Genomic DNA, 13624 nt, shown 5'->3' with positions numbered 1-13624 from the left:
AGTAAATATTTTAAGACACAAGTGGATGGATTCTGGTGAGGCAAAGGGTCCAAAGGTTGAGAGGTAAATCGGAATGTGAAACTGGAACACAAACAGATAGCTATGAACTTATTGAATGGTGGAGCAGGCTTGAGAGGCCGAAGGGTCTATTTCTGTTCTTGTTTTGAATGTCAGTTGGCCTGAAACGTAATTGGTTGAAAATGTCTGAACTTGTACTTAGCCACTTAACTGCCATCTCATAACAAACAGGACTTCTCTAAGAATGTAGATTTAATTTTCAAACTTGCTTTTATATATTAAAGTTAAATGAGTCTTGAGAGAGTATATGCCTGGTATGACAATATCTAAAGAAAACTGAGTGATGGGACAAAATAGGGAAACACTTCATCTTATCATTTTTTATTACCTATTTTAATTTTGCTTTTACAGTAATAAAGCAATTCTCGTCAGGGGATTTTTAGTGAAGAATATAAACCAAAAATTTTTAAGCCGAAAATTCCCTGGATCTCCTGACAATTATTACATTTGTAAATTATGGGTGCATTGAGCACCCATGTCTGTTAATAAGTATTATGTTGTTTGTATTAATTATATAAAACTGCAGATTTTTGATACATGTCCAAAAGCCACATGATGCTGCAGAGAAGATAACCTATTGGACCACTTGCACAGGAAACACAAAGTTGTCTGCTGGGCGAGGCAAACCTGAATGAAATTAACTGTGGTTTCTCCTCAATCTGTTTTCTAAAAGGTTTATTGTGACCACTGCTTCTGGACTCTCCCACATTGGACACATCATTCCTGCATCTGTGTAGAATTGTTTGAATTTTATAAGCTCCTTTGAGATTCCTAATCTCCTATCATTCTTCTAAATTCCAGTGAATCCTAACTGACTCAATTTCCCTTCATAAATCAGTCCTGTCATCCTAGGAATCAATTTGGTAAACCTTTGCTGCACTTCCTCCATAACAAGAACATTTTTCCTCAGATAAAGAGAGCAAAACTGCACACAATTCCAGGTGTGACCTCAACAATGTGCTGTATAATTGCAACAAGACATCCTTATTCCTCTACTTGAATCCTCTCACTACAAAGACTGACATGCACTTTGCTGCCTTTACTCCGTGCCGTACTTGCCTGTTTACTTTCAGCGACTGCTTCACAAAGATGACCAGGCCTCATTGAATATTTCCCTCTCTTGTTATGTGAATTGCCAATAACAATCTGTTTTCCTATTTTGCGCTACCAAAGTGGATAACTCACTCTTATCCATTTCATACTATATCTGCCGTACATATTGCACATTCACTCAGCCTATCTAAGTCACACTGCAATATCTCTACATACTTCTTACTACTTACCCTTCCACCCAACTTTGTGTCATCTGCAAATTTTGAGATTATATTTGGTTCCATAATCTAAATTAATACCATAAATTATGAATAGCAGCGGTCCTATTTTGTACATTTGACTTTCCACTCTGGCCTTTCTCTGAAACCATAGAGCAGAAACTAAATACATCACTATGGACTAAAAACAAAGGGATACATCTGTGGAGATGCTTCAGTGTAGTGTAAAAACTTTTGGGAGAGAAGCAGTCTTGTTTGGGACATGTACAGGGACAGGAAAAAAATGCTACAATCTGAATGTGTTTTGTTTTTATAAATCTGTTGTATTTGCTTAAAATGTTAGATAATTTTGTTTTGAGGTTGCAGTTTGGCCTTTTTATATTGATTTCAGTTGAATGCCCTCAGACAAAAATGGAAATATCAATTAATTGATCAGTTGTTCTGTGACTTCTAAGTTATACAGCACAACTTGAGCAGAATGGGCCAGATGTTAAGCTTCGTCTCCCCACAGCCATGTCCTTGCTTCTGACCTCATTCTGAAGAATCTTTTTTGGTGTTATTTCTCCTGTGGAGTAGGGATGAATTGTGCAATTAACAGTCATGACCTGCTGATTTGAAGTAAAACAGTGGGGTGAAATAATCAGATGTTAATTACTTCATTCTAATGGTAGTTAACTCAATAATAAGATATTCAGTTTTTCAAGCCTGTTCTGCCATTCAGTTAATCATGGCTGAGCTGTATCTCAATTGCATTCATCTGCCTTGATTTTCATATATTTGAATACCCTTAGCTAAAACAAAGCTCAGCACAAGTTTCAATTGGCCTACCTCCATACTTGTAGAACAAAATTCAAGTTTAATTTGTTTGCCTTTATCTTTAGATTTCCTTGCTCTTCTATCTCATTTGCATTCTTATTTACAAAGGTGCAGCTGATGTTTCTATTTTTCTTACCAAAGTGCATTATCTCCCATGTAGCTGCGAAAGTTAATTTGCCACATAACTGCCTAGTCTGTAAGTTTTCTAATGTCCTTTTGTTTCATTCTTCTGTTAGCTATACTGCCATTTGGTATTGTACTACTTGTACCTGAGTTCAAATCATTAATCTTAGTTGAAAAGAACTGTCCTGCACCTCTTTGTGGAGCTCTACTTTCTACCTTCCAACCTGAAAAATTGTACGATTTACATTTGCACTCTGCTTTCTGTATAGTAAGCCAATTTTCTATCTGTTCAGTTATTTGACAATACTCCAGATGTCTCCTAACCATTGTCTTGTAACTATTAATAAAAGGGCACACATTCAGTCCTTCATGACTGAGCTTCATTACAGTTGTTTCATCAGAACAGTCTGTTTATTTGTGTACAACTTAGTTTCATTCTCAATTTTCTACGCTAAAGTATTAGAATTCTTGTAAATTAATAATCTGCATTTTTGATTTTTAGTTTGCTGTGGGGATGAAAACAGTACAGAAGATCTGCATTTCCATTTTGACTTGAAACACTGAGGAAAATTGGGAAGAAGCGACCATTGCAGTTGATGGTTCAATGTCTGTGTTCACTATTTTGCTGATCTATAGTAATAGAATTTCCAGTGGAATAGTTATGGACTGTCTTTTCCTATATAAAAAAATTAGCTGCATTTGTGACTGCAGTGTTTCAGTTTATGTAACCTATTAAGTAATATTTTTTATTGAGAAGAAACAAAAGAGAAACCTTGTCCAAAAACAGCTGAATAAAATTTGCATCATGTACATCTGTTAGTTTCCTTGATTTAAAAGCTAAATAAGCACATCTTCAAAATGTGAAACTATGCTGTATAAACCTGCATACGGTGAAGAAGCTAACTTTTGAATTTTTAAGATAATGGACTTAATCCTAGAGTGCTAATTTCTCTATACTTTATTTAATAGTGTTGTAATTTTCAAATTCATGACGTACTTATAAGTTTTGCTTTGAGATTTGACAATTGCAATGGAAATGTGAAATGGATATTTGTCAGTTCGATTACTTTTCATTAAACCAACAATAAACTCATTGATCTATGTAACTGATTATACAAAAAGCATTATGTGATAACCTAAAGCATATTGATTTCCTTTCCTGACATAGTATTTTATTGCACTGTTTTAATAATAATGTTGGCAGCAAAAGTCTTGGAGAAAATTAGAGCAGTTTTACCATTTTGGGGCCAAATGAAAATTATTCCTGTACACCCCACCTAATATAGGTGGAAACAGTATTTGGAAAGGAACTTCAGTAGGGAGTGGGAGAAACAAGTCACAACCTGGAATTACTTATTTAATTAGGTCAGGTAGATGGGCTGTGCTAAATTGACCATTGTGTCCAGGGGATGTGCAGACTGAATGGATTAGCCGTGGTGAATGTAGGTAAGAGATATGGTATGCGGGTGGGTCTGAGTGGGATTCTCCTTGATCGGTTGAATGGCCTGCTACCACATTGTGGGCAATCTATGATTCTCTGCTTCACACTCCTCCCCTGTTCTGACTTCCAGCAACTCAACAGCAAACCAAACACTGGGTTTCCATGTAGCTCCTACACCTTTTCAAGGATGGTGTGGAGTTTTAGCCTCCGCAATTAGATGTTCCGTACTTAGTGGCATACAGAATAATTGAAAGATGATCATGCATCCAGCAACTTGGTTTTAAGTAGTGCCTTTAACTTGCTAAAACATTCCAAGAGGCTTTGAAGGAATATTATTAAATACATTAATACCAAGCCATGTAAGGAGATGCAAGGATAATGGATCAAACGTTTGGCCAAAGACAAGGTTTTGCAAAGTATTTTAGAAGAGTGGTAGGAAACTAGAGAGGTTAGTGAGGGAATTCCAGAGCTTAGGACAGAGAGCTCCAGGGAATAGTGAAGTGATTAAAATTGGACTGTGCAAGAGTCAATGGAAAAATGAAAACCTGATCAGGAGATAATTCTTTTTGAATTACCAAGCTTGGCATTTCAAAAATGGACACAGACTACAAATAAAATGAATATTATAAGTCACAGAGATATACCAAACAGAAATAGATCCTCTGGTACAACTCATCCATGCTGACTAGATATCTTAAATTAATCTAGTCCCATTTGGCCCATATCCCTCTCAACCCTTCCTATTCATATATTTATCTAGGTTCTTTTTAAATGTTGTAATTGTACCTGCCTCCATTTCTTTCCCTGGCAGTTCATCCCATATTCACAGCACACTCTGCATGAAAAAGTTGTTCCTTAGGTCCCTTTTTAAATCTTTCCCCTCTCACCTTAAACCAATGCCCTCTAGTTATGGACTCCCCTACTGGGGAAAAGACCTTGCCTATTGACCCTATCCATGCTCTTCAAGATTTTATAAGCATCACTGACACCCCTCAGCCTCTGATGCTCCAGAGAAAATAGCCCCAGCCTATTCATCCTGTCTCTATTGCTCAAAACCTCCAACTGTGCCATCATCCTTGTACTTCTTTTCTGAACCCTTTCAAGTTTCACAAAATCCTTCCCTTAGCAGGGACACCAGATTTGAACACTGTATTCCAAAAGTGGCCTAGCCGATGTCCTGTACCGCCACAACCTGACCCCTCAAACCTATGCTCGATGCACTGATCAATAAAGGCAAGCTTACCAAACACTGCCTTCACTATCTTATCTACCCGTGACTCCACTTTCAAGGAACAATGGATCTGCACCTCAAGGTTCTTTTGTTCAGCAACATTCCCCACAACCTTAACCTTCTATGTATAAGTCCTGCCCTGATTTGCCTTTCCAAAATGTAGCACCTCACATTTATCTAGATTAAACTCTATAAGCTGCTTCACAGCCCGTCGGCCCACCTGATTATGGTCCCGTTGTACTCTGAGGTAACCTTCTTTGCTGTCCACTATACCAATAATTTTGGTGTCATCTGCAAATTTCCAAACCATACCTCTTATATTTTATTCCAAATAAATTACATTGATGACAGAAAGCAAAGGATCCAGCATTCATCCCTGTGGTACACTGCTTGTTACAGGCCTCCAGTCTGAAAAGCAACCTTCCATCACCACCCTCTGTCTTCCTCTTCAAGCCAATATTGTATACAAATGTCTAGTTCTCTCTGTATTCCATGTGATCTAACCTTGTTAAGCAGTTTCCCAAGCCAATGTGTTTCTAGGTCTGTAGACAATGCATCCCAAAGATTGGCAATCAACCTGCACACCCCTTTGGCTGTTCACAACAAATAATGTATTGACTATTCCTAGCCTCGTCGAACACTTTACTGAAGTCCATTTAAACAATATTCAATGCTTTGTCTTCATCAATCCTTTTTGTCACTTCAAAAAAACTCAATCAAGTTAGTGAGACACAACTTCACATGCACAAAGTCATGTTGACTCTCCCTAATTGGTCCTTGCCTCTCTAAATAGATGTAAATCCTGTCCCTCAGGATTCCCATCGTTGATGTCAGGCTCACCTGTCTACAATTTCCTGCCTTCTTACCACCATTCTTAAATAATGACACTATGGTAGCCAACCTCTGGTCTTTCAGCACCTCATCCATGGCTATTGATGCTACAAATATCTCAGCAAGACAGCAAACACTTGCCTAGATTCCCACAAAATCCTGGGATACATCTGATCTGGCCCCAGGGTTCTTCCATCTGCTTATTAAGGTAAAATTTAAAGATCCAATGAACAATTTCAAGAAACCGTTGCTTCGATCGGGCAGAATCTCAATAGTTACTTGATACAATGGAATTTGTGTTACTGAAAAAATAAATCAGATTTTCTCAAAGCTTTTTATCTTGAGCTCATCAGAACAATTTGCAAAAAATACTGAAGGAAAGAACAAACAACATTTACACTCTATGAGAGTTGAATGCTAATTGATAAGCAAATGGATTCTGATTGATAGAAGTGTCACTGTGAAGAATATGGCAGTTTAATGATGACTGACAGTTATCTACCAAACGTGTTTAAATATTAAACCAGGCTGATTATATCTGATGAAGACATCATTCTGACAAATGAACCAGTGAATGACTGTCACTTATTTTGCCAATCTAAACAATTTCAATTCATATGCATGTTACTTGTGTATGCAAAGAGCATAATCCTATGCATCAGAATAGGGATCTTCCAGAATGCCCAAATGTGCCACATTGTGGGCCAAACTGACAATCCTAAATTGGTTGTCAGCATAACCCTTTGAAGATTCATGATTATTTAGCAAGAGTTGTCTAATCACAGATCACGCCCTATGTTAGACAGTCGCATTTTGAGATCCGCAAGCAGTGGCTAATTGAGAATAGTCAATACATTATCTATTGTGAACAGTCAAAGGGGCATGCTGTTTGATACAATCAACCAATCTTTGGGATGTATGGTTTACATATCTAGCAACACTGGCACTGAAATTCATAAACAACATCACTCATTTGTGCAATAAATAGAACATCTTTCTGGCTTGATGGCAGCTTCCAGTTAGTGACAAACACATGAATGTTGCTACATGAATTTAAGTACTACTGCAAAGAGAAACAGATATCTAATCCACTGAGCAATTGCCATGGAGAAAGCAAGGAGGAGCTTTAGGCTCCCAAGTGCCTGTGTATTCATAAAAAATGTAAAGTTTGAACTTATACCTTTATTTGCAAAGAATGTATCCCTGAATATGAATGAACATTGCTAATAAATTAATGTTGTGAGTTCAACTGATTAAATAAAACTGGTTGTTAATGTAGCTGTTAGTACACTGGATTTTCATGAAATTCCTATCTAATCATGATAGCCAATCCAGACGAAATGTTTTGTACTAGAATTGAGAGTTCAGGTTGTTTGAATTCAATGTCAATTTGGGGCAAAAGTGAAATAGAGAAGAAAGAATGGATTAATAGCAAGAAACAAAATATACAGAAATGATTTTTTTTACTGGTCCTCCAACAATAAAATCAGAAGGAATTATACTCCACCTTTGTAAAATTTTATTTTCAGCATCAGAGATGTGTTTGACTGTAAGTAAGGCTTGCCATTATTGTTAAGATTACTTATAATGAAATGAGCAAGTTCTAACTTTTTGTAGATAATAAAATGTGAGGCTGGATGAACACAGCAGGCCAAGCAGCATCTCAGGAGCACAAAAGCTGATGTTTCGGGCCTAGACCCTTCATCAGAGAGCTTTCTAACTTTTTGTGTTGTGTTGTGATGAGATATAACCAATGATAACATGATGCTATTTCAATGATGAGTCTGTCTGTTGGTTACTGATTTTCTCCAGCTTTTGGAAGAGCAGAGCACCTTGAACAGCAACATACAAATTTCTATATTAAACTGTGAAATCTGAATGTTTGAAATCTGGAATTTGTTGTCTGAAACCCACGTAAATGACAGTGAACGCTGTTAGCCCTCGCTGCTACTTCTACTGAAAAAAAAACTGCCCATTGCTTCCATGCTAATATGTTTGCACATTCATAATTTTATAAATGGTAAACAATACAGTAACATATATCTTTTGAATTTAATAATCTTACAATGTTATCTTCATTACTGCCAATAGGTAATCCAATAATATATAAAGCCACTGCATTTTTTTTTGTTTTGTTTTGAGGTTTTTGTATTCATTAAAGGAAGTTAATTTGAGCTGGAAACCTACAACATTTATTACTCCCTCATGCCAACATCAATTTCTCATACCAAAGTTTTTTCCCCACAGGTATCCAAACTTCAAACTTCTTGAATCAGAAAGTTTTTTTTAAAATTTCACATTAGCAATGTTTTGAATTTGTGTAAACTTGCCAAATTTAATGTCACTCTACCCTACATAAAGAATAACTCTGTGCAATGGGCTGATGTAAGCTACGACCAACCATTAAAGTCAGCAAGGAGAGAAGATATTTTTGTCCTTTAGTTTGAGCTGAAATGGACTCAGTATTCTAACCTATTGTACCATGAAATCACTCGCAAAGCACATTTCTTAAAAGAATGCTTTATATCATTTTTCCATGAGAAGACACTGATTCCAAACGTTTAAATTATTAACAGAATATTTTCTGTTGCTGATACCACTTTGTATTCTCCTTGTACACTATTGTTTTAAATAAGCAATGTAAAAGTAGAATGAATGGCAGACAAGTGGAAGAATAGTCAAAATATCTCTTTTATTCTGTTTGTCACATCATACAGAAGTTGTTCCATGGTGTTGAGTATAAAATATATAAAATCTATTTCCTTTGAATTATTATTTGTTTCAAACACAGAGGTTTTAAATACTGCATAATAACTTATTTTAAATATTCAGACAAGAAGTTCTATGTAGGAATTTCATTTTAGATGCCGTATCATTTTTTAATCTGACACCAGCAGCAGTTATCACAGTACAAAGACCACTAATTCATTAGATTTAAAAGCAAAAGTGCAAAAATATCATTATACTTCAAGAAATGTAGATTCACAGTCTTCTTAAATAAATACATATTAATTTTAAATATTATAAAAAACAAACTGTGTGATGAATTTCAGTTTCACAGAATTTAACCAAAACTTCGTTCTGAATATCGAACAACATTGTCATCTACTATAAAAGCAGATCTCATGCAAGAACTTCTATGAACTAAAACGTTCATACAATTTTACTATTGCTGCATGATAAAGGAACAGCTGTAGGGAGTTAATTCATGAATCGAATGGCTCGAACAGTATTTTCCATGAAGAGTGCAAAGTTTCTAAGAATCACGTGAATTTTCAGTTGCTTCTCCCAGACACTATTAGGAAGTTTGTCTGGAGCAAAAATCTCGTTGTGCTGGTGAGTAATATTTTCCTGAACCTTGTTCTAGAAAACAGAGATAACCAATATTAATTTAATTGCTAGTCTAACAATACGGTGCAACAAAATAAAACCCAACCATTCAGGCCTCAAAGATTCACTGACACTGTGATAATGGCAAACAGAATTGAAGAAAATTACAAACTCTTTGTCTGACTCTCATCACAGAACCCATACTGGAAGCTGGCCATGTGGCCCATCAAGTATAGACCCAACCCCTCTGCATTATTCTTATAACCCTGCATGTCCCATAGCTACTCCATCTAGCCTGCACACTATGGGAAATTTAGCTCGGCCAATTCACCTAAGCTGCACATCTTTGGACTGTGGGAGAAAACCCATGTAAACATGGGGGAAGCGTGTAAACTCCACACAGATAGTCACCCAAAGGTAGGATTGAACCCAGGTACCCAGGTCCCTGATGTTATGAGGCAGCAGTGCCAACCACTGAGCCACTGTGCTGTCCCATTGCTTCAAGTATAGCATCTAGCAGGATTTCCAAGGCTTGCTCACCAAGTGAAAATTTGTCCCTTTACTTAGTCCACCTCATCATAGACCCATTAATATGATAGGGAACTGGCTTGATTTACATTGATTGCTGATTTATAATGTTTGTTAATTCTCATCATGGCATGCAGCCAAAGATATTGCTAAGGATAGTACTAAAACACTTGTATGAACTGAAATATAATTTTTGAAGTACAGGTTGACTATTTGTCTACAAGCGGAGTCTTATATTGTGGATCTGTGCAAGATCTGAGGGCAAACCTTAGGATATTGACTTCAGACAATCATTGAATTCCAAAGTTTCTAACTAGTTATGATAAAAATAATGAACCAGTTAAAAATCTATTTTCTATGTAAGAGATCATTTTTTATTGCTTGCCTACATATTTGAGTGGGGAATAGTATTCAGTGAGTCGGTCAGTTGCATTGAAATGATTCTTGACATATGTTACTTGCAAAATAAAGTTGTAAAATCCAGTTTTCCAGTTTAAAGTATTTACTTTTGAGACTTGACAGCTACTTTTACAATTGAACACTTTTGGCAGGGAATGCTATTTACAGAGGGGGAATTAGCTGGAAAATTGTGATCCATCAATGTCTGCTTTTCTGTACATTTCAATAAGTTTACACAAAAGCAGCAGTTTTCCTGACAGCAGTTTTAGTGAAAAGCTGGATGAACACAGCAGGCCAAGCAGCATCTTAGGAGCACAAAAGCTGATGTTTCAGGCCTAGACCCTTCATCAGAAAAGGGTCTAGGCCCGAGACATCAGCTTTTGTGCTCCAAAGATGCTGCATGGCCTGCTGTGTTCATCCAGCTCTACACTTTGTTATCTTGGGTTCTCCAGCATCTGCAGTTCCCATTATCTCTGATGCAGTTTTAGTGAATGCTGGCTGCTGAATTTAATACTTATGAGCTCATCTCCCAAGTGATACCTATTCACTTGACTGTTTAATCAAATTTAGCCCTGTAAGACTTTTTAACATCGAAGAGCACTTTGTATGACCAAATTTCCAACCTGCCGTGCATTAATGAAACTATTAACTACAGGATATAGTTATTCAGATATAGCTTCAAGCAGAATCAATTCATTTGTATTCTTGTCCATTAATCCCTCTTTAGTGATTACAGTTCCTGCATGAATATTGGCTATAAAGACTAGATAACTTGCTGCAGAAATGTAATTTGGCTTATCTACTGATTTGTGGTTATCTATTTGATATTCTTGCTTAGCAATATTTCACACACTTTAAACAGCAATTACCTGGAAAGTGAGCAAATCAGCCAGATTTTTCATGCTGACCAGCAATAAATCCACTTGCTGCATTTCACCTTGAATCCATTCATTCACAAATAATAAATGTTTCTTGTATTCATCAAGGCCCTTGACAATCTTTACCAAACATTTTTTCTACAAAAAAAACACAAAGCATTCTAATGTTTTTGAGCACTGCCAACGATGTTGTTATTATATCTTGGAGAAATCTATACATTCAAATCTGAGCAAAATTTACAAAAGAGGCTACCAACACCTGAAAGGAATCACTGCTTTGCTGCTGGTCTAGTACATTTCTACAAAAAGAGAAACACACAAAGCGCACCATTGGTTGCAACAAGGAAAATCTAGGAAATTTATTTGACAATTTTAAAAGGAAACAATGACCTTGCATTTCAATAGTGTTTTCAGAACCTCGAGCCATTCCTAAACATTAATGCCAGTTAAAAGCATTTTAAAAATCATCTTATTATAATGTAGGGCAAAACAGCAGCCAATGTATGCACAGAAAAGGCCTGCAAACAGCAATGAGATTGTGGTTTGATAGATTTTAAATAAAGTTTGTTTAAATAAAGTGTTGTTTGTTCATACATTCCAGAAACATATTCAAGAAATACTTGAACTAAAAAAAATTACTATCTTTCAAGATGTGGAACGAAGCTGGGGTAAACTGTTACTGACATCACTAAATGTTAATTCCCTAGCAATTCCCAAACATTAGTGATCTGACAGGTTAATTCTGTGTTTCTCCACAGATGCAGCATGGCCTGCTGAGCATTTCCAATTCTTTCTATACTTTGAATGTGGTTTCACAGATAAAGGCTTTGCTACAGTAAGATAGAAAATTTTGTTTTTCAGTATCAAATGACAGACTCAAAAATATTGTGGAGAGTTGCAACAGGTAAGTGATTTCCCATTATGTAATTAATATTCCCATAAATCTAGCTCAAATTATACCAAAGAATTGACAAATTAAACTTTTGCAACATATGAATTGTTTAGCATAACATTAGAAATGTTTAAGTTGGACAATCTATATTTATGAATATATTAAGTTTATTTTATTTGCGGTAGACGTTTCTTGTAGTTCAGAGAAATGGTTTGGTGCTGACTGGTTGTCTGTAAGATAATCAATGAATAATGTACTATCATGAATAAAATGGAGCCCGGATTTTTGATTTATTTTGACTGTTGCTCAGGATCACAAAAAATGGTATTTGTTTTTAATCAACACTATCTACTCAACACCAACATGCTCCATCATACACACTGAGGGTCTGGGTTCACTAAACTGCAGTGTCAATATTGGCAAGAGAACATACTTACAGTTCACATTAGCAGCATCAATTAAAAATGAGGCCATAAGTGTATCATGGGAGTAAGTTGGCATAAAAGTGTAGCCTAACAAATATATAGCAAGTTTTATAGGAGCAGAATGTGCATGCAGAAGTACATTTGTAAAATATTTTTAGATATTATCACCGACTCAACTACCAGGATCTGGTTGAAGATTTCATGCAGTGAGTTTCTGAAGTTTAATATATCCTGTGCCCATCTCGTATACACAAAAACTTATTATTCTTATTTATCTTATTTATCTACTAAAAACACCTTCAGTAATTTACTGGTTGAATTAAAAGGCTAAAATAAATGTAATCACAGAGCAGTACAGCCAAAAGCAGGTGCTGTTTGGAAGTGTTATTACACAACGCTGAAGCAAGTGGGACTTGAATCCAGGACATCTACTCCAGAGGTAGGTTTGCTATCAGTGTACCACAGGAATCCTGGCTCCTAAAGTAAATAAGATCACTTACACTGCTAAACGACCCAAGCACGAATACATATCCATGTATGTAGGAACACTCTAGAACATCACTAATAATGAATCAATGCACTGAAATTTACCACATGAATGAACATGATTTACAATAATATTCAATATGAGATGAAAATATCTTACTTTTTGGAAAGCCCTCCTGAAACACCTGTCTCTCTTCACCAATTGGGGCAGCTGCATGTTGTGCATCTGCAGTGAACTCATGTCCCCGTCACACAAGAAGAAAAAGCCACATAACTAGAAAAGAAGACACACTTATTACAATACTACTACGGACCAGATGAAAATAGAAAGGTTATATTCGTGAATCTAACAATATCTAATGAATTAGTAATGTCCACCTCCTCAGAGAGCACGACTGAGGTCATTTAGAAGTTTTTTAAAAAAAATAAACAAAATTATCCACACTTGCATTCCCTTCTTGATGTTGTTCTGGCTAGTCTCACCTGACGGTCGCGCAGTTCCACAGCAACGCTCCGGACGAAGAGAGCCAAAGGTTCAAGATTCAGATTTCCAGCGCTGGGGGGAGTTCCAGATGTATAAACGTCTGCAGAGTCTCCGGAAGATTCGGGGAGCGAGGTGATAGCAACTGGAGACATCCAGGCGGCTGTTAGCCCCATCACCAAGAGTAGGACAGAACGGCAGAGATCTGGAAGACAGAGGGAGATGGAGAAAACAAAGACAGTCAGTAGCGGTTCTCCCCGGAGACAGGGACCACAGGCAGAGCTCAGAGAGCAGCAGTTTGTACTAACAGTGCAGCGAGGACATGCTGAGGGTCACAAGCCTGGTCTCCCGGATCCTGATGTGTGGAGCTGTCTTGGGCTCGAGTGCTCAGACCTTTGGTGTCATCACGGCACT

The 13624-nt window shown here is 36.8% G+C and overlaps 1 protein-coding gene across 1 annotated transcript; it reads right to left on the bottom strand.

Annotated features, from left to right (window-relative positions):
• Positions 1-8992: 8992 nt before the first annotated feature.
• Positions 8993-13386, bottom strand: LOC125461101 (interleukin-6-like). The gene is made up of 3 exons (XM_048549488.1): positions 13213-13386; positions 10918-11064; positions 8993-9154 (listed from the first exon to the last, which is right to left on the bottom strand). Exons 1-3 carry the CDS (start codon positions 13384-13386, stop codon positions 8993-8995), a joined length of 483 nt encoding a protein of 160 aa, XP_048405445.1.
• Positions 13387-13624: the final 238 nt, after the last annotated feature.

Source organism: Stegostoma tigrinum, chromosome 2, assembly GCF_030684315.1.
Source record: "Stegostoma tigrinum isolate sSteTig4 chromosome 2, sSteTig4.hap1, whole genome shotgun sequence".
Lineage (NCBI taxonomy): Eukaryota > Metazoa > Chordata > Chondrichthyes > Orectolobiformes > Stegostomatidae > Stegostoma > Stegostoma tigrinum.
Note: the sequence above shows the minus strand (reverse complement) of the source record. Positions and strands in the feature narration are given on the sequence as shown.

What these genes read in the sequence shown, in the direction of transcription:
- LOC125461101 (XM_048549488.1), bottom strand. Translation starts at nt 13,386, where the DNA reads ATGGGGCTAACAGCCGCCTGGATGTCTCCAGTTGCTATCACCTCGCTC. An exon ending in TGGAACTGCGCGACCGTCAG is followed by an intron (nt 11,065 to 13,212) that starts GTGAGACTAGCC and finishes TTTTTTTTGTAG; the next exon opens with AAAAAATGTTTGGTAAAGAT. An exon ending in CTGATTTGCTCACTTTCCAG is followed by an intron (nt 9,155 to 10,917) that starts GTAATTGCTGTT and finishes TCTGTTTTCTAG; the next exon opens with AACAAGGTTCAGGAAAATAT.